The sequence below is a fragment of the Pleurodeles waltl genome, chromosome 3_1 (assembly GCF_031143425.1).
Source record: "Pleurodeles waltl isolate 20211129_DDA chromosome 3_1, aPleWal1.hap1.20221129, whole genome shotgun sequence".
Lineage (NCBI taxonomy): Eukaryota > Metazoa > Chordata > Amphibia > Caudata > Salamandridae > Pleurodeles > Pleurodeles waltl.
In genome coordinates, this window is record NC_090440.1 from 835,462,594 (window position 1) to 835,489,341 (window position 26,748).

Consider the following 26,748-nt stretch of genomic DNA (forward strand, 5'->3'; position numbering starts at 1 on the left):
CAGTGTCAGTGACCATGTTAAAGGTGGCATCGTAGGGCTGTAATTGGGTCATGTTGAATACAACTCCGAACGGGGACACACAAAATATGTTTGGCCCATGGACCACATATCTCAAGCCAGGACCATGGCAGGACATTTATTTGCGGTGACTTTGGTAGCGGGTAAGTGTTTGGCTTACCATCGGTTGTGTCCACGATGGCGTTGGTTTTGGGCATGATCTAGCAGCACGAGCAGCGGAAGTGCCTGTACAATGGGCTCCATGTTTGCTCCGGAAGTGTGAAGCTGACTGCAGGTGAGTTTTGGCCTTATATGCCTCCCTTTGCACCTGCTCAGACGTGGTAGTTGGATTGCCACAGTCACGTCAGCGGAATGCCACATCGTAATTGGACTGGTGGTTGCACTAGTGGTCCGCCCTCTGAAAGGCGCCTTGTCTTACCTCACCGACACATGGTCTAGATTTGTTGGTGGTGTCGGCCGAACCGTGGCAGTCATTCATCTATGTAACTGCATGCATTGTAATTCAGCGGTCCAACCACCAACCATGGGTGGACCATCGCTGCTGCCATGGCAGTCCCAGGACTGCCAAAGTCATAACCAGGACCTTATTGCAGATATTTTTAGGTATTTCCATATACTTTGATTGAAATTATAATACCAGCCTTGTATGGCTGTGTGAGGGTATACTTTTAAAATGGTTTGAATCATGGCTTGCTCAAATGGCTTGCATTAATTAATTTTTGGGGGTAGTAGTTATTTTTTTTGTGTTTAATAAGGTTTAAGAGGTTGTGGTAAGCACTGCTTCATTTATTTGGTAGTAGGGCATATATATAAAAGGGATAATTGTGTTTTGGTATTCACCATGAATGGTGTACACCTGACTGAATGATTTAGGACACATTTTGAAGGTCCCATCCATCATCTGCATTTGCTAAGCTTTAGTAAGTTATCTGCCTTTGAGAATATTATTTCCCAATATTTAGGCTGTCATGTAAAAGGAAAGGCTGCTCAATTCTAATTGAAAGCACAGGGTGCACCTGATAATAAGGCACAGGTAAAAGTTACCTTACACTGCCATAATCTAATGCAATTTTGATAATTTCGTATTATTCTTCTTAGCCAAAGTTCCTGAAATTGAGCTATTATGCCACATTTCCTTAACTATGTGCTGTTTGTGGTAATAATATACAGCAAATACACTGGAACAACATGAATGCCAAAATGTGAAAAGTAGTAATTTGCAGTGTATTTATTTTTGCATAACTATTTTAGCGTGAATGCATTCTCGAGTCCAAAGTGTTCGGAGTAGGTGTAGGACGCACGTTGTTCTAAAATACAGAGCCAAATGCCTGCTTTGAATTTTGCTTAAATATGCATAATTTCTTGTGATTTTTCAGAAATTTCACATAATTACACAAAAGCATAGTTGGTGTTCAGTATCCTTTGGCGATGCATGCAGGATGTTATTCAGTAATATTTTCATGTTAGGTAGGTTTCCTATTGTTAGACCTGACAGCCTTAGGGTCGTCACCCCTAACTTTTTGCCTGCCTCCTTCCACTTTTTGGACACTGTTTTTGCTGGTTTTTAGACTCTGCGCACTTTACCACTGCTAACCAGTGCTAAAGTGCATATGCTCTCTCCCTTTAAACATGGTAACATTGGATCATACCCAATTGGACTATTTAATGTACTTATAAGTCCCTAGTAATGTGCACTGTATGTGCCCAGGGCCTGTAGATTAAATGCTACTAGTGGGCCTGCAGCACTGGTTGTGCCACCCACTTAAGTAGCCCCTTAACCTTGTCTCAGGCCTGCCATTGCAAAGCCTGTGTGTGCAGTTTCACTGCCACTTCGACTTGGCATTTAAGAGTACTTGCCAAGCCTAAAACTCCCCTTTTCCTACATATAAGTCACCCCTAAGGTGTGCCCTAGGTAACCCTTAGAGCAGGGTGCTGTGTGGGCAAAAGGCAGGACGTACCTGTGTAGTTTACATGTCCTGGTAGTGTAAAACTCCTAAATTCGTTTTTACACTACTGTGAGGCCTGCTCCCTTCATAGGCTAACATTGGGGCTGCCCTCATACATTATTGAAGTGGTAGCTGCTGATCTGAAAGGAGTAGGAAGGTCATATTTAGTATGGCCAGAATGGTAATACAAAATCCTGCTGACTGGTGAAGTTGTATTTAATATTTAATATTTTAGAAAGTGAGCATTTCTCTGCACTTAAATCTTTCTGTGCCTTACAATTCACGTCTGGCTGGGTTTAGTTGACAGCTCCTTGTGCATTCACTCAGACACACCCCAAACACAGGGTACTCAGCCTCACTTGCATACATCTGCATTTTGAATGGGTCTTCCTGGGCTGGGAGGGTGGAGGGCCTGCTCTCACACAATGGACTGCCACACCCCCTACTGGGATCCTGGCAGACAGGATTGAACTGAAAGGGGACCTGGTGCACTTCTAAGCCACTCTTTGAAGTCTCCCCCACTTCAAAGGCACATTTGGGTATAAAACAGGGCCTCTGCCCTACCACCTCAGACACTTGCTGGAGAAGAAACTTGTAACCAGAACCTGCATCCTGCCAAGAAGAACTGCTTAGCTGCCCAAAGGACTCACCTGACTGCTTTCTCTGAAGGACTGCTGCCTTGCTGTTGCGCCGGCTGCCTTGCTGTTCCCTGGCTGTGGTGAAGAAGTTCTCTCCAAGGGCTTGGATAGAGCTTGCCTCCTGTTCCCTGATGTCTCAGGACCAAAAAGACTTCTCTCTTGCAACTGGACTCCTTTTGCGGTGAAGAATTTGACGCACAGCTTGCTCCGCAGTGAAAAATTCACCGCACGCCAACCAGGGACGACGCCGCTTTACTTCGCAAGGGAAAGATCGACGCGGTGCCTGCGGTGCAACCGGAACTTCGACGCACGGGCCACCAGATCTACGCACAGCCAACCTGGGACGACGACGTCTGACTCCCAGAGGGGAAATCGACGACACGCCTGCCGTGAGGGAGAAATTTCCCTGCATCGCCCACCGGAACGACACAGAGCGTGCGATCTAGCCCAGAATTCCACGCACAGACCCCTGGGCGTCTGAAAATCCCGCAACCCGAAGAGGAGGCCGTCCGCGCACCGGAAAACAACGCAACATCTTCCCCGCATGGAAAATAATTACGCAAGTCCGTGTGTGAAGGGGCGAAACCGACGCACACAGCATTTTTCCACGCATCTCCTCCTCTGTGGTGTTATTGTATGATTTATTGCACAAATACATTACACATTGCCTTCTAAGTTAAGACTGACTGGTCAGTGCCAAGCTACCAGAGAGTGGGCACAGGATAATTTGGATTGTGTGTGACTTACCCTGACTAGAGTGAGTGTCCTTGCTTGGACGGGGGTAACCTGATTGCCAACCAAAGACCCCATTTCTAACACCTATGTTGTTGATTCGTTCAGTAATGCCTCATTCTCTTTTGTGCTTTTTGATGTTTGTAAATGTGGTTTTGAGTGGAGGCTTGAATAGATCCTTTTTTAGAGATCCACACCTTAATAGAGATGTGGTCAGCGGTAGCTCCGAGTTTGTTTATAGATCAGAGAGTTCACTGTGGAGATGGAACATTTGGAATCTTCCTGGAAAATGCCTATTGATTACATTTATACGCTTTTCTTGACACTTATTTAATTTTTCTACTCATACGTTTGTTGAATTATTTGCAGTCCCAAGACCAAAAAATGTAAATCCACTAAGACCAAGAAGCGAAAGCATGTGCAATAGCAAGAACAATTTATTTAAATACAGTCCATAACAATACATTGCATTCAAACCTAAAAACATCAGAATCAAAATTCCACAAAAAAGAGGGAGATTCCTTAAAATACCTTTCTGCCAAGTTGTCTAGGGCCTCATGACAAACACATTAAAAAAAATCTGAACCTGTCATAGGCCCCGTGCCATAATAGTTTGGCCGCATCTTAAGTCACATTCTATAGGCAACCTCTGTTTCCATGACCATTTTAGGAAGTGGGTTCCTTTGGACAAAAGCCAGCTCAGCAGTGTTTTAAGGTGTTCCCTGCTTGCCTTACTGTTTCTACACACCTCTTTTAAAATATGAACCTTAGTGAGCACCTTTGCAACATATCATGAGGAAGAGTGCAAAATAAAAAGAGAACATGCATAGGCACTCTTCCACCTGTGCTGAAATAGGGAGTTGGCCTATTCTGAATTTGATAATTAATTTATGAACTGTTGGGCTGGTGATTGCTGCCTGATAGCTTTCCACATCCTCTTAGATCAAAGTAAGACATGGTCAGTTGGCTACCAGCTCCTTTATCTAGCATAGCAAAGTTATGAATGCCTCTGTTTGTACCCCTTGTTGTTTCATAGCTTCCGTCAATATTCAACCTGGCACATCCCAAAGCTGTTGAAGACCTCATGTGATGTTAAGAACCTTGGTTGATTTAGGAATTGAATTAATAAAGAGAAACAAATAATGATGGGTCTGTGTTAGTATAATTATTGCAGTGCTTTAATGAAAGAAAGTAAGAATTTTTAGGTACAATTGAAAGCAAAATGTTATTAGAACCGAAATATAGTAACAAAGTAATACTTAAAAAACAAATCTATTTACATATTGTAGGTATCAAGTAAGCAGTATGTAATAAGTACAGCCGTATCAATTCCATATTGCTCACAAAGAGAAAATATACAAACATTCCCAAAAAGGAACATGTTGCAAACAGACATACTGTACACATCATATTTCAGAAAGCAAACCATAGCACAATGAAAAAATAGGTTATTGTACACAGACAGACCTTACTCCATGTGTTTGAAAATAAATCCTGCTGGTTAGCTCGTTGAAAAAAAAATTCTTTACAGAATAGCTATTGATGACATTTGTATTGAGAAATATGGCTGAGGATTTTCAGTGTAGACTTCAAATTATTTGATTAAGAGAAATTCCAGCTTTAAATAGCAATTGTATATACAATGTGTTTAATTATATTATGAATGGAACATCATTAAACAAAATCATGAGCTTATTCTTAATTATGTTATTTCTCAGTATTAAAATAAACATTGATTAGAAATGTCTTTCCAGAACTCATCACCTATCAAGCAATTGCACAACATGTGAGAGAGCAAAATTTATTCAAAATTGTATTTTCAGCCATCTGAGTCATTTCATAATTTAAATGTAGGCATTTTCATCTGCATTCAAACATCCTAGATATTATCCTTTATTGAGAAAATATGTTTTTGAGTAAAAAGTCTTGTCTCAGGAATTTCTTTAAGATAACTGTGGCAGAATTCATCTGTTACTTCTTATTTTCCTAGAACTGTATACATTCTCACTTTCATTGTAGTCATATATTTCAAATATGGAAGACATGTTAAGATCAGTTGAACTAATAGCAGAAAGTGTGGTTACATTACATTAATAGTGGATGTAATCAAAGTCAGAAACAGTTGAATGGCTGGATGACATTTCAGGTAGTACCATATTTCCTTTTTCGAAGACGAAACAGAGATTGCAGATTTTGAAGCATGAAACAGAATGAAATGGCCAGAGTACATTTTTTACACAGAATTATCCTTTGAATATTGATGATTCAGTTGTTCCATAATGAACAGGTAGCAGTTATTTTTAGTTACCACCGCACTTTAAAGATATGTGGCATAGAAAAACACTTTGGCCCTGATTTAGAGTTTGGCAGATGGGTTACTCTGTCACAAATGTGACGGATATTTCGTCCTTCGTATTACAAGTTCCATAGGACGTAATGGGATTGTGGCAACACAAAAGGATGATGGACGGAGTGCTGAACAATGCAGACATTCACCCCCAGTCACAGATATGGGTTCAATCCATCTTTCTTTTGCTCACCATGCCACCCCAGTTTGGACCCAGCCATATGCAAATCAGTCTTGACCCTGTTCCTCATGGGAACAGTCCAGCCCGAACTGCCAAGCCAGGTCCTTCCTGGACCAGAAACAAGCATCCTGGGACCGGATTCAGGGTATCACCCTTCATCAGCCAGGCTAGTTTGAATCCAGTGGCACAGTGAGCACAGGATTGTAATATAGCAAATGGAAATCTGTCACATTTGTGACAGAGTAACCCTATCCGCCAAGCTCTAAATCAGACCATTTATTATCATTAAGCCTAATAAGTCCTAGATTTCAAATTAACAGAAGTAAGATTTATGTTTAATGAGGAACCAAAAGAGTACTCATATTCCATGTGAATCTAGGAGTTTGAGAACCAAGGAAGCACAGGCACTGCCTTACCCGTAACAGTATGCCCAGTGGTTCAAGATGTCTCTCTAGTTCTAAAGATTGCAAAAGTCAATTGCATTTCTTTCAATGCTTCTGTGTTTAATTGCTAGCGGTTAAACAGATAAATATGTGTAAATAATAATTGATTACATTTGTATGGTTTTATTGTTGCTTGTTTCAGAAGAATTCTGGGAAGCAACTTTTCAGACTGCTAGCCCTAGTTGTAAACCTGATTTTCAGTTTGTTCCATCTATGCAGGTCTCTTTCTGGGACATTTTGAATTTGAAAAGATTTAGTGTAATTATATTTTCAGTAGTAATATTTAGGGTGGGGCATAGAAAATTGGTTTCATTTAGCATCACGTTTAAAAGAAAAGAGGACATAAACTTGTCTGTTAACCTTTTTTGATCTTAGACTCAATATAGGTCACTGTATTACACTAGGTATGCAGAAACGTCCCCCAAATTTCTTTGCTTAGGTCAGATAGGAGATAAGTGGGTTTGTTGGCATATCATCTGAACACATGAGTCATTTAGATTCTCTATAGACTACTGCTGTCCCTTCAATGAAGTTGGTTCATGTAATTGCTAAAGTCAGATGTTCTAAAGCAAGATTAAACAACAATTAAATGCTATATGTTAGTTAAAAATACAACACTATATAGACCTTGAAAACTTGAAGCAAATAATAGAAAAATTTTGTTTTCAATAAATCATATTTAACCAATTTAAAAGATGTTTCTGGTAGCCAGGATATCCTATTGTCAAATGTTATATTTTAACTTACTGCATATTGATGTTTTTGCAGCTATTGAATGTGAAAATGATTTGATCTACAATGAATGCATCAACTGTTGCCCAGTGTCATGCCAACAGAAGAAGCAGTGTGTTGATAGTGAACTCCCTTGTGTGGACGGCTGTTACTGTGAAGAAGGTAACTAATTTTTGTATCAAGTACATCCTCAGTTTCATAAAACAAAATGCATTGTTTTCAAGATTTGCCGAACGTCACATTTGTTCAGTCTTTCAATCTTTTTACTGACTGCATTTTGATTAATTAAATTAAATCTGTAAGCGCCTAAATGAAAATCATTCAAAATAGTTTGCATCCTTAAACTCATTGATAGAGTATATTGAGAGGATTCAATTACACGTTTGTTTGTTATATTTTCAAATTCATTTTGTCAACAAAGCATGCACCTAAAGCTCCTTCAGGCATAGTTCATCAGTTACCAGCACCTTAGGACAATGCATTTTTCACTTCTGTTTTGCACTAGAGGCCTCAGGACAACTGTAAGATTCCTCAAACAACATACAGATCCAAATAATACTCTTTGCTGATGACTAGGACACCCACAAGACTCAAAATTGCAAAGTTTAGGATTTATACAAAGAATGGGCTTACTGTCAAGAGACAATGTGGCTCAATAATAACATTTTCTGTCATCAAAAATATTCAAAATCAGATCATTATCAGTACAAATGTATGGATTTATTTGTTATCTGTTGTTTGGAGCATTAGTTGGAATTAGACAACCATCTTAGACGCACCTAACTAGGATTCTACAACAAATCATTGATGCAGATGATGCAGACAAAATTTAAAAAGGCATAGTCGTGATGTGCATGTTTTGATTTCAATTCTTCTTGAACGTGGTAGCTTGTGAAGTTAAGTTAGGAATGGTGCAATGCACACCTACCTACTAATTGTTATAAAATAAGAAGTGGTCTGACACTTTTTGGTCTCACTGGACTATGCAGCATTGACATAGTGACAAATAAAAATAAAAATACTTATCTGAATTAAATACAGAGGATAATAATGATCTTACTATGTAGATAACATGAGGAATAATGAAGGACCTTACCATACTATAAAAACAATACTATAACAGAAAACTTACTTGAAGAACGTTGCGATTTCCAAGTAAAAGAAAATGGCAGTACTCATAACAAAACAGATTCAGTGAAGATAGCTTCTGTTAGTCCTGACAGCCTTAGGGTGGTCACCCTTAACTTTTTGCATGCCTCCCTCCACTTTTTGGATACTGTTTTTGCTCATTTTAGGACTCTGTGAGCTTTACCACTGCGAACCAGTGCTAAAGTGCATATGCTCTCTCCCTTTAAACATGATAACATTGGATACCCATACCCATTTGGATTATTTAATATACTTATAAGTCCCTAGTAAAGTGCACTGTATGTGCCCAGGGCCTGTAGATTAAATGCTACTAGTGGGCCTGCAGCACTGATTGTGCCACCCACTTAAGTAGCCCCTTAACCACGTCTCAGTCCTGCCATTGCAAGGCCTATATGTGCAGTTTCACTGCCAATTTGACTTGGCATTTAAACATACCTGCCAAGCCTAAAACACCTATTTTTCTACATATAAGTCACCCCTAAGGTAGGCTCTAAGTAATCCATAGGACAGGGCGCTGTGTAGACAGAAGGCAGGACATGTACCTGTGTAGTTTACATGCCCTGGTAGTGTAAAACTCCCAAATTTGTTTTTGCACTGCTGTGAGGCCTGCTCCTTTCATAGGCTAATATTAGGGCTACCCTCATATACTGTTTGAGTGGTAGCTGCTGATCTGAAAGGAGTAGGAAGGTCATATTTAGTATGGCCAGAATGGTAATACAAAATCCTGCTGACTGGTGAAGTTGGATTTACTATTACTATTTTAGGAATGACACCTTTAGAAAGTGAGCATTTCTCTGCACTTTAACCTTCTGTGCATTACAATCCACGTCTGGCTAGGTTCAGTTGACAGCTCCTTTGTGCATTCACTCAGACAAACCTCAAACACAGGATGCTCAGCCTCACTTGAATACATCTGCATTTTCAATGAGTCTTCCTGGGCTGTGAGGGTGGAGGGCCTGACACATGTCAAAGGACAGTAGCCTGCCCTCACACAAAGGACTGTCACACCCCCTACTGGGACCCTGGCAAACAGGATTGAACTGTAAGGGGACCTTGTGCACTTCTAATCCACTCTTTGAAGTCTCCCCCACTTCCAAGGCACATTTGGGTATTTAAAAAGGGCCTCTGCCCCGACCAACTCAGACACTTCCTGGAGAAGAAACCTGAACCAGAACCTGCAACCTGCCAAGAAGAACTGCCTGGCTGCCCAAAGGACTCACCTGACTGCTTTCTGTGAAGGACTGCTGCCTTGCTGTTACCCTGCTGCCTTGCTGCTCTCTGGCTGGGCTAAGAAGTGCTCTCCAAGGGCTTGGATAGAGCTTGCCTCATGTTCCCTGAAGTCTCAGGACCTAAAAGACTTCATTCCTGCAAGAAGAACTCCCTGTGCAGCGAAAATCGAAGCCCAGCCAGCAGAAAACGATGCACAGCCTGCATAGCAGTGAAAAATTCAACGCACACCAAACCAGAACGATGCAGCCTGACTTCGCAAGGAGAAGATCGATGCAACGCCAGCATAGTGACTGGAAATTCGATGCACGGCCCACTGGATCAATGCACAGCCGAGCGGGAATGAAGCAGCCCATCTTCCAGAGAGGAATTGATGCAGCGTCTGCCGTGAGGTAGAAATTTCCATGCGACACCCACCGGAACAACACAGCCCAGCTCCAGCAACGCAGCCCCTGTGACTTAGTGCCACATTTCAACGCATCGTCCCCGTGGCGTCCAAAAACCCGCAACCCGAAGAGGATCCAAGACCGAGTGCCGGAAATCGGCGCAAAGCCTTCCCTCTGTGGAAAATAAACAACGCATCGCCGTGTGCAGCCCGAGAAATCGACACACAGCTCCCTGTTTTCCACGCATCTCCTCCTCTGCGGTTCCTTGCGGAGATTTTGAACGCATATCAGGTACTTTGTTCTTGCAAGAGACATTTACTGCTTTTAAGACACTAAAGATACTTTATATAATTTTAACAGTGTTATTCCAAAATATACTCATTGCATTCCAATCGTTTTGACCTGCATTTATCCAGATAAATATTATATATTTTTCTAAACACTGTGTGGTGTATTTTTGTGGTGATATACTGTGTTGTTGCATGATTTATTGCACAAATACGTTACACATTGCCTTCTAATTTAAACCTGACTGCTCAGTGCCAAACTACCAGAGGGTGGGCACAGGATAATTTGGATTGTGTGTGACTTACCCTGACTAGAGTGAGGGTCCTTGCTTGGACATGGGGTAACCTGACTGCCAACCAAAGACCCCATTTCTAACAGCTTCTAATTGACAGAGGCTACAATGCTGCAGTCATGTAAAATAAAGTGTTGCCAGAGACAGGCAACACTACGTTTTTATGTTCAGTTTCAAACAATTTGAATTAATCTCTAATCAACGTTATTAGGAAAGGATTTTGAATGATGTGCTTTACTGAGTCAAAATTTAATCTGTGTGTAATTGTCATAAATAAAGAAGTGGCAGTAAAGTTAATACAACTGAAAGATACAGTCATGAACATTTATGGTACTCCTTATGTCAGGGTCTGAGAGTCTGGAGCAAAACAGATATAAAAACTATCCTTCCCTTTTCTGTCAGCAATGCAAAGAATCTCTTGGGTAAACAGACACCAATCTACACTTTCCTCTTCCTAATGTACTTTCTGCAGATGCCTATTGTGCTTACAAGGTAGTGTATGTTGTAAAAACATCAGACTAACAATTAACATGTTATACCCAGGACTATTGGCTTTAATAACAACCCATATTCAACAGAAAACAGAAATTAAAATCAAGTGGAAACATTTGGATTCTGACCCACCAATGTGATTTTTCTAATACCTAAACGTAGTACCAAAAACATGAAAAAATAATATCCTAACAGTTTTGAAACTTAAATTGTACCAATTCAGACAGTTGTTAAAATTCTCTTTCTACTAGCCCCAGAGGTAGCTGAGAAGACAGAGAATGTAAAGGAAAAATATATAACCCTTCTTCACCTGAAAAAGGGAAAGCCATTTCAGACACCATCAGATTAAACTAGATATCAAATCAAAAGAATGTATAAATTATCTTTCTATTGTTTTTTAAAATAAAAATGAAACAATTAATTTGATATCATCTGTCAGCATCACCATTAGACTGATGCCGATCTGTCTTAACTAGGAGTTGCGAGTACACATTGGGTAAAGACAATTCTTACTATATCAATGCCTGTTTTCAGACAGGGATCGTTTCCAAAAGTCAGGCTTATGCTGCTACCCAAGAAAGCCCCCAAAGAACCCCACCTATCTTGAAATCTAACACCTATGTTCTAAATTCCAGGCTTGGATAATATTATGATTGAGCCATTATATAATAAAGCTACAAGTACATCCTGGACATCTAGACAATTGTTATTGACTTGAGATGGGTTACCTTTTTATTGCTTCACTGATGTACAGTAGCTAAGACTACGCAATCCTTGATCAACCCTTTCTAAGTAGAATTTGGCTTCCCTGATGGATCAACAATATTCATGCTTACTATGAAAGAGTACTGATGTAATGCTTTGCAATGTAAATGATTTTAATGGCTGATAACATGCACATATAATAAAAAGTTAAGACATCAGTGATAGCTATGTAAATCATAATTGTATGTTTCAACAAACATCCTACTTTGCCCAAATAACTCAAACAGAAGAAATTGTTTCCATATTGATTATTATGTTATTAAATATGTTGAAGAAATGCAACTTTGGCCAGTCATTAACTTTTCCACACTTTATTTACAATAATATCTATTGAAATATTGCTTAAGTACATAATACATGAGGACTGCTTTCATAACTAGCTAAATAGTTGACAGCCATCACATCACAACCAGGAATTTCAGCTGCCTCATATCACAGCACTCAGTACACTGTCAAGAGGAAAACACATACTACAAGTCCCAAAACGATGAGGCTCTTTAAACACAACCCAAAGAACAGAGCCATTTGCACCTCAGGGAACTACTAAAACCATACTTATTCAAAATAGCGCTTGACTAAATACCAGATACACAGTTCCTGAGGACAAGTGCCCAAAACTGAATTGCTCAATGTCCCATGAATCACCAAACACGGATTTATGCCTCTGTGTTCAGCTCTTAACTTAAAGGGAAACCATATAAGAGCAGGAACATGTAACTTGTTCAAATCACTGTTAAAATAAAGGCTGGCACTCTTGTGTGCTAAAGTATCAGATCTCAGAGTACAAGTAGGTGGGTGTCATACCACATTTCTTTTTTTTATAATGGCATTGTACCACGCTCTATCCCTTAAATCCAAAGATCTCAGTATAGCCAATGCAGTTCTGACTCCCAGTGGCATCTGACTCAAAGTGTCTTGTTGGGATCTGTTACACCTATTGGCCTTAGGGTGGTCTTTCCCCACACAATAATTGCCTCCAATTTTTACTGAGCTTTTTTTCTGTTGGCCTTAGGACTCTGTGCACTTTGCCACTGCTAACCAGTGCTAAGATTGCTTTCACTCCCTTAAACATTGTTTAGTTAGCATGGACCTAATTGTTTAACTTACGTGTAAGTCCCTATTAAAGTGGTATACTATATGCCCAGCACCTATAAATTAAATGTTACTAGTGGAACTGCAACACTTATTGTGCCACCCACCTAAGTAGCACTCCAGAATTTGCACCAGACCTGCCATTGCAGCTTGAATGCAGTGTCAAACTGCCATGTCAACTTGGCATTTAAACCCACTTGCCAAGTCTTAAACTCCACTTTTATTATATAAACGTTACTCCTAAGGTAGGCCCTAGGTAGCCCATTGGGCAGGGTGCTATGTCATTAAAATGTAGGACATGTACATTTAAGTTTGATATGCCCTGGTAGTTAAAAACTCCCAAATTTGTTTTTCACTACTGTGAGGCCTACCCTTCTCCTAGGATCACATTGGGAATGCCTTATTATGTTTAATAAACTGTCATTCCTAAATGAGAGGAGGTAGATAGGTGATGTTTGCTACACATGGAATGGTAATGATAAACCCTTTTTAATGGCAAAGTCAGATTTTTCATTACAAATTTGAAAATGTCACTTTTAGAAAGTTGGAATTTTTCTGCCCTTAGCCATTTGTGAATGCAGCCTGTCTTGGGTCACATAACTGGGTGTAGCTGACAGACTTTGTGAATTCATCCCAGGCAGTCACACAATAGTAGGATTAGGTGTGCCTCAATTGGCCATCAACTTGCACGATGGGGGCGGAGCTGACCACAACCCCACTTGCACCTGAATGGACTGTGTCCTGTCTCCTCACAAAAGGCTTAATGACCCTTTATTGTCGCTGCAGCCATGTTGGAATCAGAGCAGGAAGGCAGGGACACCCAGGCACCTCAAAGAACCTTTCTAGAAAGGTGAAGGGCACAAGGGTATAAAAATAGGACCTCCAGATCCACTCTTCAGTTTACCATTGGACCTGTGGAATAATTCTCAGAGGACTACTTGCTGCTATGACCTGCTGTGCACTCTGCCAGACTGCTGCTGTACCTGGAAGCTTTTCTACTTGGATCTTGCCTTGAACTCTCAGAGTCCAGTCCTGCTGTTGAGCCCTGCATCTACATCTGTACCCAGGACTACAAGTAGTGATTCCAAGTGCTAGTTTCCTGTCCTCTTGTTCAGAGCCATAGGGGCCTTACAGGCTCCCTCCACTTGAACCTTCACCTGTATCCAACCTGAGTGAGTCCTGAATCCCCAAGAGGTCTCCAACCACTCCTGAACCACTCCTGAATCATTGGTTGCAGAGCTGAAGGTGCCCAGATGGCCATTTTCCAAAACTGAGGCTTTAGACTAAATTTGGCCAAAAAGTGCTCTGAAAACCAGGAGTAGACCTAAACCAACCTGCTTGCCCTGCTGTCCATCTACCTTCTCAGATATTTTTCTTTAAAAAAGTCCAAAGTTGAGTGCTGACCAGGCTCAATCCACTTCTTGTATCTGAAATGCACTTCTTTGTGGTGGGCGTTAACTTTGCAGGACCAGATGACAGCAGGTGGCACTCTAATCTTTTAGGCGCTAACTTGCACCTTAAACTTTAAAAATGTATGATTCCGGTTCAACTATTTGCATTTTTGTTGTTTTTATGTCAAATAATTTATTAAAATGTATTCTATTTTCTACATTGGTTTTGGATTGTCCTTGTGTTTTCGCTTTATTACTGTTTGTATGCTGCATAAATACTTTGCACATTACCACTAACTTAAGTCTGACTGCTCTTTATGCCAAGCTAAATAGGGTTTAGCACAGGTTAATTTAGTGACTTTTTTTGGTTCACCCTGGAAAGGACTTTGGCCATTTGCTTGACCAGGGCCCACTCCCCAGTCGACGAACAACCCAATTTCTCACAGGGTCCTCAGAATATCCCAGATCGTAGAAGACTCCCCTTCAGTGACCATTTGACAGACAGGCCTCAGGAGCCCCACTGTTTATTCCTATAGTTCCTTCTCAGGGATCGTCGAAGGAAGCCCGCAATAGTCAGCTGTGCATGTCTTCTCAGGCTCCCTAAAGTCTCAAGCATGGCATTTATTTCTGTGATATTCTTGAGTTTGTGCATCTTAAATAAATCATTGTCCTCCAAATACTTCTCCACTAGACCCTTCTGTGTTGTACTACGGCAGTACAACTTAACCACAGCTCCCCATTCCACTACTTTAATCCCACTGATGAAAACTTCAAATTTTGCTCCAACATATTTGACAGCCTATGCAACTACTGTAGTCCTTACATTGTGAGGGAAGTTTTCCTTTGATTTGTTTCCCATCGTGGTATAATGCATAAAAGGTGGACAGTCACCTATAGATTATTTCACTAAATGGTTGCAAACACCAGGGAGAGTGTCAGTAGGTAGCTGTAGCAAGAATTGCTTCGAGCCCTATTATAAGCCATCTTGCATGCCCTTCAGGTCAGCACAACATGAGTGTTTGTGACCATACCTGAGGGAGCTGTGTCATATGTTGGTTTCTGGAACCCCTGTCAGGCATTGCAGCCCACAGCTCTTCCTCTCATGCTGGGCTTCCCCCTCACTCTAAATGAGTCCCTGTACAATCAGTTTCTCAGCCTCTAAACAAATAGAGGTGGCCCTGCTCCACCAGGGTGTCTTCTATAAAGCATGGGGGAGAGTAAGGCATTCCTCATAAATCCTTATTGGCCAGGAACTAAGCTATCAATCCAGCAATTCTTTCTACCCATTGCATGGTTGCCTCTGTTAAAGCCCCCCAACTGTGAGAATATGTGAGTGTTGCTACTGCCATGATAAATAAATGCATGGGATGCCAAATATGAGCTCTGCCAGATCCCTTTCTTAGTCAGAATTGTATTGGCTTCCTTAAAGAATTGAAGAGGGGATAAGATTTAAGCCAATGTAGATTACCAACATCTCGACAACACTTAGTTGGCCCCAACAACTATGAATTCACCAGCAACCCCTTCACTGTAGTATGTGTCATTATACCTAAAGCCTGATTCTTAGGGGAGTAGCAAAGTGTCATTTGCTGAAAATCACTAGGCGTCCCATCCACCCTCCTTTACCTTCTCCCACCCCACTCAGAGGAAAGGGAAAATAAGTTTTCCATAAGACAGAGCTGCCAATGCCAGTGGTGCAGGTGAAGTTGTGCCAAAGATTGTGGCATACCAGCTCACCCATTTAGAATTGCCATGTCAATAGCCATTTTCAGTGGTGTATTCAGTTACAAACCAGTATGAAAATTTTGGATGTCTGTTACAGAACCATAATGATGTTTCTTGGACTCCCAGGGTGAAAACATTATGTATGTTACACATTTTATTTGAATGCTAAAAATACACCCTCAAATTTAGTAGTAAAAGGGAGCGAGTAATATGGGAGTGTCATCATGGGGAGGAGCCGCAGTGAATAATGGTATGAGGCAACAGCAGCCACAGAGACTTTCACTCTTAGCACTAACCATGCAGCCAGGAATCACAGTGAGTGAAAAACACCAATAAAGAAGGTGAGAATCTCAAACTCAGATGGTTCAGTCAATGGATGTGGTGGATGTTTTATCTTGCTACAAAGAGATCTTATAGGAACTCCATAGAGTAACAGATAATATGTACCAATACAGGTGATTATAATGCTGCAGCACCAGTACCACAGATTTCAATGTTCCTGATTAAACATTTTTTTGTGCGTATGTGTTGTTCCTGCCTATACAAGGAAGACACCATTGACCACCTTTTCTTTCACCTCTTTTTTGGAAATAGCATTTAAAAGTGCAGCTGTCCCTCAGACCTGTTGCTTAAAATGTACTGAGAGGGTTTTAAGTTCACCCTTGAACTGGCATTCTTCAACCAACCTCTGTCATCTTTTGGCAGAGACTTAATCACATCTTTGTTCCCCTGCCTAGCTCCCTCTTATATCTCCCCCACCCCACAATCCTCTCACTGTGTCTTCGAAAATGTCCTACCAAAATGGGCATTTTTAGTGTTTCTCTCTTACTTTTAATACAGCCCTACTTTTTGTTTCTTTGTAAAAGTGTCAGGTGGCAAGGAGCCTTCATTGTAATCTGCTGTTACTTTCTATTTCATAGACTTATATCACACCACACCTCAGGGAGTTCCACTGGCTTCCCATACACAAACACATTCATTTCAAACTTCTCATACACACTTTAAAGGCACCACACAATTTATGCCCACACCAGATTAGAAGGATGAACATTCTCTTACATCATTCCTACAGCATTGAAGAGCCTCCCAAACCACATGAGAGCCCCCTCCTCTCTTCTTGAATTCCATAAGAAGCTGAAGCCCTGGTTTCTCAAGTACCAACCTAAGATGTCAGGGTTGGTTCTAGGGTGGTACAAATGGAGCAGCCGCAGCCCAAGCTGACCTCGGGCGCACCTTGTTTTAGAAATAACACTGGTTTGAAAAGCACCTGCCGCAGTGTTCCTTGAGTGTCCAGCGGTTTTCAGGCAACAAATAAAAATGTCAAGATAACTCTGGTGATTGAATGTCCCTGCTAGACAGAGATCCAGTTTTGTCTAGCCACAGCTTCCACTCAGTATAAAGTTGTTTGGAGGGTTAATATGCCTCCTGTAAAGAACATGTACCAAGCAAATCACCAAATTGCATTTTATGTGGATCAGCCGGTAGGTTCCTGCTTTTGTCACAGAGATCCTTTTGTTACTAGCAGTTCATAATTTACAACCCTAAAATAGCACAGTGAGCTATGAACTGTCATCAAAGAGCTGCATGCAAACTGCATTGTATAGGAGAGAATATTATGTTTCCCCCCCAGTCTTTCATTATCTTAATGTTGCTAAAAAGGGTTAATTTAGATAGAAATATATTCCTATTTGTAAAGCCAATTCCAACCACTGTTGTACGTTTTAATTCCTGAGTTTGTGTTTTTTCAGACCAAACACTCTTAAGATATACTGCCTTCCGGTATGGATGACACGTAATTCATACACCTTGTAATCCTCTTTATCTTATGAAACATTTCCTGTAGACTGATTTTCATACGTATGATTCATTGGCTCTTTAAATATGTGTGTGATGCAAAGTGTGCTGACACCTTACACTGGTACGAGTAGCTCTATAAAACAAATGAAATACATGTGAGAGAGGGGCTATGGAGAGATGATTACCACTAACGGAGTGAATTTGTGGGGAAGGAAGATTTGGGGGGGGCATGTGGGGAGCACCAAAAAGATTGTTGTACTGACCACCACCAGGGCTAAAGCTGGCCTTGTACCACAGGCAGGGTAAGGTACAAATATGCATAACATATAAACTATAGAAGAACTACGATGAAAGCTCCCTTGACGTCTAAGCTGAAGTCGACATAGAAGCAACAGCTGAACTGTTTTGAAAGCAAGGGAAGAATCAACTTTTAGATTTTTTATCTGGTTTAATGACTTTATGATGCATGTGTTAGAATTTAAAAACAATGATGTATTGGCTTCGCAGTTGCCTATTTACTTTTTTATTCATGAACAAACTAAAGCTTAGGCCCTCATTAAGAGTGGTCTCTTAATCACCATGGGGCAGATAAATGTAGTTATCGACCTCATTGGATTTAAAAGATCTGTGGTGTTTCCACAGATCTGCTTATTTTCATACAGAAGAACACAAAGAGATGTGCCAAGTGTCAAACATTCCATTCTAACACTAGGCAATGGAAATTAAGGAAACTACGAATGATGTAAGAATGACAATAAAATGGGAAAAGTGGCTACTTTTGAGGAAGGAACACAAAAAGCAAAGAATACTCAAAAGTAGACTTCCACACAATTAACAACAATCTGAAAATAATATCATTGCATAGACCTTATAATGTGCTATTTGGCTTTCCATATTACACCAAAGCATGTCCAGATGAACAAAATGGATTATTCTTGCATCCCACAAGAGAGAAGTTGCCTGATAATGGCCAAAGGGGCAGGTCGAATTACACTAATAAAACCACAGGCTTCACAGAGAGTCTGATTCAGAAGGAAAAATATATGTTCAGAAAGCTATGCAATAGTATATTTATGCCTATGACATGGCTCAAATCTCCACCTGCAAGGTATCCACCATTTCTGGTTGTGAACATCACAATAGGCATAGGATTTATGAGTCTCAATCCCCTGGTGTGAGGGTTATAGACTCATATGACTGAAATTTTGACAGTAAGTTAATAGTAGTTATTTTACAATGAGAACAACCAGATTTCACATGTTCAGTCCTAGGGGGAGATCTCTCTTACTTTCTCTCACCCTACACACTAGGTTGCACTCTCATTCCCTTGAGCTGCATTTCTTTGCTCACTTTCAGAGAGGTACACAAGCACCTATAATGCAGTTTGCACCACTCGCAAGGAAGATAAACTTCACTAAGGAGGAGATAGATCTTGTTGTTGATCACTATGGGGAACTAGAAGGTAATTCTCTATTCACTTTCATTGGATCAAAGAGCGAGGCTGTGTGGCAGAATTTGACTTTCTCAAGGCATTTGGGGTGGAGGTACACACAATAGAGGACAGTAAAGAGAAGTTGTAAGATGCAATGACGCAGGGGAAAGGAAGGTTTTTCAGTATACAGAAAGTAAAAGCTTTTCCTAGAGATGGAACTGCACCTTTTACTCTATAAACTGATTTTTGACCTTAGATACAATCCACATTAAGAGAACACAGACAAAGATTTTCTGTGTACTCTACCGTGTAAAAATTAAGTTGAGAACTTCAGAGTATTGCTAAATATAACATGTTTCTTAAATTAAAGAAGTATAGCTTGAGTAATGGTAAACTTGTGCTTAGCATAAAACATGAAACAATCAATCATTGTAAATAGTTGGTAATGATTTCAGTGTATTGCTGTAACAAAAGATTTGATCTGTGTTTTCAACATTATATATATGGAAAATATCATATCTACATTTCCAACATCCTCCACTGGGGTTGCAGCAGAAGTAATATTTTCAGGCCAAAAAGGGATGTGTCAGCAGTTTCAATAAGAAGAAGCAGGATTTGTGTTTAATTTGTGCTACACCAGTGCCAGTTACAGTGTCACACAGGCAGTTCTGTGAGAATTCCTTGAAAAATTAGCAGGTATAGCTAAACCTTATTTGTAATGAATCAAAACCTTTCGCACCAACCGTAATCAAAAACCAGAATTGTGTAAGCTGAATTGTCAACGCATATTGTGTCTTGCTGCAACCCCCCTCGATAATCTCTGAATTGTTTACAGTAATTTCCTTGGCAGAGCTACTTGAATAATACCAAGTGAACTTCCAGATGTATTCAGACAATGGAAAATTCAACTATCTCGAGAAATCTGTAAATTGAAACTTTTAAATTTGCATTATGTTCAATTCTTTAAGGAACTGGATTGCAACTAAACCTGACTTGGTTACTCTCTTATCAATTCGGACTCTAGTTTCCACTAACATGCCTCCATAATTGAATTTTTTGTATTATCATCGTCAGTGCAATGAAGTTCAAATTTGCAGCACTATTCAACATTTATACATATTTAAACAAATTAATTAATTTATTATCTGAATATGAAGGAAGACGATGTGTTGTCAGAGACATAAATAAGAAAATGATCTTCTGACTATAGATGTGAATTTAGCAAATAAGCATATTGTAGTAGGAATGATGGCGTGCCCTAAGTCGAGTGTAGGATTTTGATCAGTAGGGTGGTTGTTGGTACTTTTTGGTTAGCAAAGAGATTGTTTATATACCTTCTGATTTGAATGCATTTAGGAATTTAAGGGACATCTACGTTTTTATGATGAGACAGCCTTTTATTAACTTTGTTTTGTTGGTGATGAATATGATGAACAGTGGGTAGTTCACAAAGGAATGATAAATGAAGTAATAGTTTCACAGTTGTCTTCAGGATGAAAGAAAATTAGAGTAATATGGAAGACCTAACTGAAGTTTAGGTGATTTATAGCTGTCAAAGTGGCCTAATTTAATTTACTTGAGTTGGGGGTATTACGAACAAATGTACCCATGACTCCTACCACTTCAGAGAGATGGCTAAGTAAGGTCCAATTTTCTCTATTTATTTTATTTATAAAGGCCAAGGTTAGCTTCAGATGTTATAAGACATAAAATATTAAATAATAATACTAACTTTAACCTGGACACATCCAAAAATTCTCCATTGGCAGTGTATCCACACTTAGCAGAACTTGCATAGTTTGTCACAAATATGTGAGATAAACAACACATGTTTGGCTAATGTGTACATTTACAGTGAATCTTCTCTTTCTGGTTAATCCACATGTTTTACTAATCCACGTAACCAAATCACAAAAAGGGTTTACGAGTTGCAATTAGGAAGGGGCGTTCCCTTCCTAATTGTGAGTCACAATCTAATGTATGATTGTTTTGTGCCCCCGAATGCGGTCACAAAACAATCACAGTTAGCACCAGTCTTAAACTGTTGCTTACCCATTCGCAAAAGGGAAGGGGTCCCCAGTTTGTGAATGCATGCGAAAAAAAAGTTTCAGAGCAGGCAGTGGCCCCGCGGACCACTGCCTGCTCTGAAAAAATTATAAGAAAAGTTTTCATTTTTGTTCTCGAAATGCATTCCGTTTTCCTAAAAAAAAAAAATACTGCTTTATTTAAGAGCAATCACAGACATGGTGGTCTGCTGACCCCAGCAGGCCAACATCCCTGTGAGTGCTCCCATTCCCAATGGGGTCACAAATTGCGACCTACCTCATGAAAATTCATAAGGTAGGTCATTTGCGACCCCATTGGGAATCGCACACAGTGTGAAGTACACTGTTGTACATATGGTTTTGCGACTCGCAATTTGTGACTCGCAAATGAGTCACAAATTGCAGGTCGCAAAACTCAGGGTCGTACATCTGGCCCTTAATCCTTTGCAGGATAAAATGTTGCTGTGAATCTTTTTCAAAGAATGTGGGCAACAAATGCACACTGGCATCTGATATATTCTCATTACACTTTTAATGTCATTATTGTAAGTTTGCCTTGGCTACTGCAGAGTTTCAGAAACTATTACAATAAATAACTCCTGACGGAGAAGAGAGATTTGTGTGCCTCTTGAGATGGAAGAGTGTTTTAGTTTACTCAGTCTACCAAAAGATATTGTCAGAATTTCTTTATTTGACTTCAGGGAGGCATTGCAGCCAGTTTTAATTGTCATACATTCACAGGAGGCCCACTGATCAATGTGTTGAAAAAAATATGGTGTTCTTTCTTTCAATTAATCACATGATGAGTAACATCCAGAGGACAACCTATTCCTTCACTTTGTCTTCACTACTTATCTTTGTTAGAGGGTCTGTATTGAGGCGATCTACAGTATATAGATTCCAACGAAAACGTCCCATTGAATGATGTACCTCTGTGCATGGGAAGAGAAGTCTGCATTCACATTCCTAGAGTTCTTCTTGATGAGGGAAACACCTAGCAAGCATAATTGGCTGGACATTTAAACTTGTCAAAGATGGTTGGAACTGATAGGCAGTGGATGTTTGCTCAAATATCTGATTTTGTGAATAGAAGCTGAAGACACCCTGCAGCTCACTGATCACCTTTTGGACTTGAGTCAGTGTGAGTCCTGTTGCTGTAGTGCATACTGATTGCGGAGCCAGTGTTCTTCCCACTTACTCCTGGCTAGGGCTAAGTCTGAAGGCCCTGATGTTACTGTGCTGCTGCCAACCATGTCCCTGTGGAAACCGCTGCCCATCCGCTGGAGATCCAAGATGTTGATGAGGTCCGTTAATCCCACTTTACCCTTTCCAAAGAGACTGAAGGTAGCTTGCTTATGGACCAACCTTAACGACTGTTGTTTTCTATGAACATCTGTCGAGTGTTGTGCAGCCCTCACCATACACAGAGACAAACTGCCTGAGAGATCAATGGCTTAATATGAAGGTGAGATGAGTGTTAACTCGGTCTGGCTAACACACTCTCCCATGCATCTCCCTTAATTTCTATTTTCATAATTTGGATGAATTGATTTAGCACCTGCTTGACCTGCCTGCTACCCAGATGTAGGGACCATCGCAACTGATCTTCCTTTGTTACAACATCCTGTATTATTGATCGTGCTCCGCAAACAGTAACCACTTGTGAACCCTGTGCATGTTTACAAATGGTTCAGTATTGCATTGTGCTGATTCTGTGGCTTTCCATTCCAGTTGTGTTTTGAGCTTTGTGAATATTATATCTCTGTTCCAAGTTTTGTGAACATTAACGTATTGTACACCTTTTGTAGAGACTCCGAGTTCTCAATGCTCCTTTTCTATGTCACTATTTTAGTTGAGTATTGCATTGTCTATTGCATTTGGTCTAATTTCTACTTTTGGTACTTTTTATAGTGTTTGTATATTTGTAAATATTTAAAACATTGCAAAACAGTTGCATTATTACACAACTAAGGCTGAACATTGACATCTTTATTGCAACCATGATAGATATGCGGAACTGTACTCACCAATCACCACCTACGATAGGCCTTGACTGCTCATTGATATCTGCCTGTGGATTCAAGGAGGTTAAATGAAGCTAACTCTGTATAGCTGGTTAAGTATTTGAAGCAGGGGTTGCTAGGAACATTCAGTGTTCTCATTTTTGAAGTGCGGTATGATCCTTGCATCTGCATGGCCAGGAGACTCATCCTGACATCGTCATCTGAATGGCACTTGTTCAATTAACAGCTGGAATGAACAGGACCCCAAGTCATTAACTTAGCTCATGAAAGTTTCAAATGGTGGTGCTAGTAATAACTAAATTGGTAATTTATGTTATCTGTGGCGAAATAAACAGGTCATTTTAATCATGTAAAACATTAACTTAAAACAGCATTTTTGTTTCGACATTTCAGGCCTAATTTATGAAAATGGAGTTTGTGTCACACCTTCGGAATGCCCTTGTGATTTCCATGGAGACTCCTACAAGTCTGGCTCTGTTGTACGAGATGACTGTAATAACTGGTGAGTAAAAAACTTCTACTTTCAATGTTTACCTTTCCAAGACTATTAATTTTAGGAGAAATGATGGTGGCATTATTGGTACAGTACCTTAATTACCATGCTCTTTGCCTTCACTGAACATAAAGAATAAACACTGTCCTATAATGTTGCTGCTGTCCACCTTTGAAAAATCTTCGTGCTGGTTTTAATGGGAAATTCTTCAAAAAAGAACACAGGGGCACTGCAAAGTAATGGATAATACGAGCCCCATATAATTTGAATTATATCATTAACTTATTAGAGTGACATATGTTTTAGTATTTTTTTATTTATTTGCACACAACAAATGCATTTCAACAAGTCATGCGGTAGACAGCAACACACCATTGCACCTGTGTAGACTGTCCAGTAACTTCATATGGCGTTTTTATTGTAATTAGTGTTCTCTTGGCCTAATGCAGGTAGCATCCCAATACTCAAGAGAAGTAGTTCTGGAAGGTGTAATTGATGGCTTTGAACATCATATTCAGTAGCAGTAAAGAGTCATGTTTTTAGCTGATAAGTAGCCAGAATGGTGGTAGTACTGTGATGTAGATATGTATTTGGCATTTGGTTCCATTGAGGAGAGTCACAGCAACATTTAGAATGTTACCTGTATGTAAAATAATAAAAGGGGGAGAGCTAGTAGTAAAGAGGTAGAGTAGTCATCTTTGAAAAGGGCATATGAGAAGATCAGTGTCTTGGCTGGATCACAGAAAAGTTGGAGCATATTTTCAGCAAACGCAGAAAATGAAATCTGGTTGCTCTCGTGCTGTTGGTTGTGAATGCATCCATGTTTAATGATGATTTGCAAAATACATGTAAGGAAGCAGTATCTAGACAATAAAAAAAAAAACATTTCTTATATACCTGTCCTATATGCTTACCATATTTATGTTCTTGGCCTCCTAGGGCCTTATAATTCCATTTAGAATCCTAAAAAAATGTCATCATTATTTTTGGATGAAGTATGAATCTTTAATGTTTAAACAGGTTTGCAGTTTGGGTAAAGGGTGGCTAAAATGTAACTTTTAGCTAGTCCAATGAAGAAAGGTCATTGACATGTCCTTTTCTATTAACCTCTGGATCACAAACTGATATTGTAGACTCTGTTTTAATCCATCTGAGTTTCTCCATCTTCTTCTAAATTTGATATAGTTCCATGAGTCAGACTTAGGGACTGATTAAGACTTTGGCGGTCCCACCACTGGACCGCCAAAGCAGCAGGGAGGACACTGCCATCACACCGGTCACATCCCCCCTGCCATATTACAATGTTCCCTGTGGGCTGTCTGGAGTGAGCATTGTATTACAACGTTCCCACCAGGCTGACCGTGCTACAGTATTGGCCTCAGCTCCCTAAAGAAGCCAAGGGCAATACCTTAGCACCCCAGCAACCTTGCAATGTCTGCAAAGTATTCCAAGAGTGCTGGGCCGGGTGGCCCCCCAGCACTGTCTTACCGCCAGCCTTTTCTTGATGGGGTTTCAGCCATGTAAAGGCTGATGGTAAGTGGGGTTGTGATCAGCACAGCAGCGCTGAGTTCAGCATCCCATGGCTAGGCACAACTCTGACAACTGTCAGCCCTTCAGGAACCATGTTCTCGGCAGTGACAGCGGGCCCCTGGCAGTCCGACTGAAACAACATGCTCATCCTACAGAGATTAGGGTTCTTCTGGCAGTGGAAGGAAGTAGGGATGAAAACACCATCAACCGATAAGCAGCACTTACCTGCAAAGTGATTGCATGATGTTCCCACAAGGGAGAAAGTAAGTGCAGGAAAATATTTAGCTCAGCCACCACAAAGGGTTACTTTGATATCTTTGAGTGAGAGAAGAAACCAGACATGAAGCAGTACTTCTTGGCTCAGAGGAGAGATCTGCTGTAATTGTAGCAGTGTTCACCACTTTTCGATTTTTCTAGAATGCTGTGCAAGGGATTGAAATGGAAGTGTACAGTTCCCTGGAGGTGCCAATTAGGAAGTTTTTCTCTTCATATTTAAATGCCCCATAAAGAAAGGCTTAAAAGAAGAACGTCAGAGAAATGAGAGCCAACCAGTCATTCAGGTGAACCCTGTACTCTACTCTGGACATGTACTCTTGGATCTTCTGTGCACACTCTCACTGAGGCTAATGGAACTAGCACCCTGAATCCCTCTCAGGACAATTAGAAGATGGGCCTGCTGAGGATCCTTGGACAATACTCACTTGGACTTCTGTGGATAGGCCCTTTTTGTGGATGCTCTATTAGCAGGTATTACAAACTCCTGCTGAACACACCGGTATCCTGCAAGCAGCTGAAGTCTTCAATGACAGGTAGGCCTGGGAAAAGTTTCATTGACACCAGAGTAATGGAGTAATTTCAGAATTTTTCTCTTTTGACATGAAATTACTGTAAATAAAGCAATTCATTTGGCACAAAAAATCCAATAGCAGCAGCACAGAAACAAACAACTTAGCGAGTGTGAGCTGCTGATGGCTGCAGCTGTTCATATTTTTGCATTTAGTGCTATTTTCCTAGAATCCATGGGTCCATTTTTGTTGCATGAGTGCATTTTCAGCAAGAAAGTAGCACTAAATGCTGGTATATGCTCCTCATATAGTTCACATAGTTTCGCATAATTTTGCCATAAGTTTGCACCCCTAGTGCTTGGTGAGTGCAGGCATGGATAGTGGCCTGTTTTGAGGACCATGTGGGGCATCTGCCGGGAAGACCCAAGGTAAGTAGATTACTAGAGATAGAAAGTGGTTCGGTGGTAGTTCCCACAACCTTGCTACTTCTGAAAAGGAGAAAAGCAAAAGTGGCAGAAGATGTAAAAAATAATAAACAGCTACATGTCGAGGGTCTGGAGGACCCCAGTGGTTGCAGTGTGCTTAAGGGAGATTAGAGCAAAAAACATCAAATGATTTGGCCTAATGGGCTAAAGATGTTCATATACAAAATAATGACTTGTGTGCATCGTTTCTAGTTTTCCAGCAGCTCCCTTGGAGCCACAGTTGAAAAATCCCTAGAAGGATTAGCTAGTCACCTCTGTTGAACCTGTGAAAACTTGGGTCAAAAGTACATTTGTTAAATTGCATCCACTATAG

At 40.4% G+C, this 26,748-nt stretch overlaps 1 protein-coding gene across 1 annotated transcript in view; it reads left to right on the forward strand.

The window, feature by feature from the left end:
* The window catches only part of OTOG (otogelin), a 956,473-nt gene that overhangs the window by 138,627 nt on the left and 791,098 nt on the right, over positions 1-26,748 (forward strand). Inside the window, exons 10-11 of the mRNA XM_069221482.1 lie at positions 7,074-7,199; positions 23,536-23,644. Of these exons, the coding sequence (XP_069077583.1) occupies positions 7,074-7,199; positions 23,536-23,644 (235 nt within the window). The remainder of the gene's footprint in view (positions 1-7,073; positions 7,200-23,535; positions 23,645-26,748) is intronic.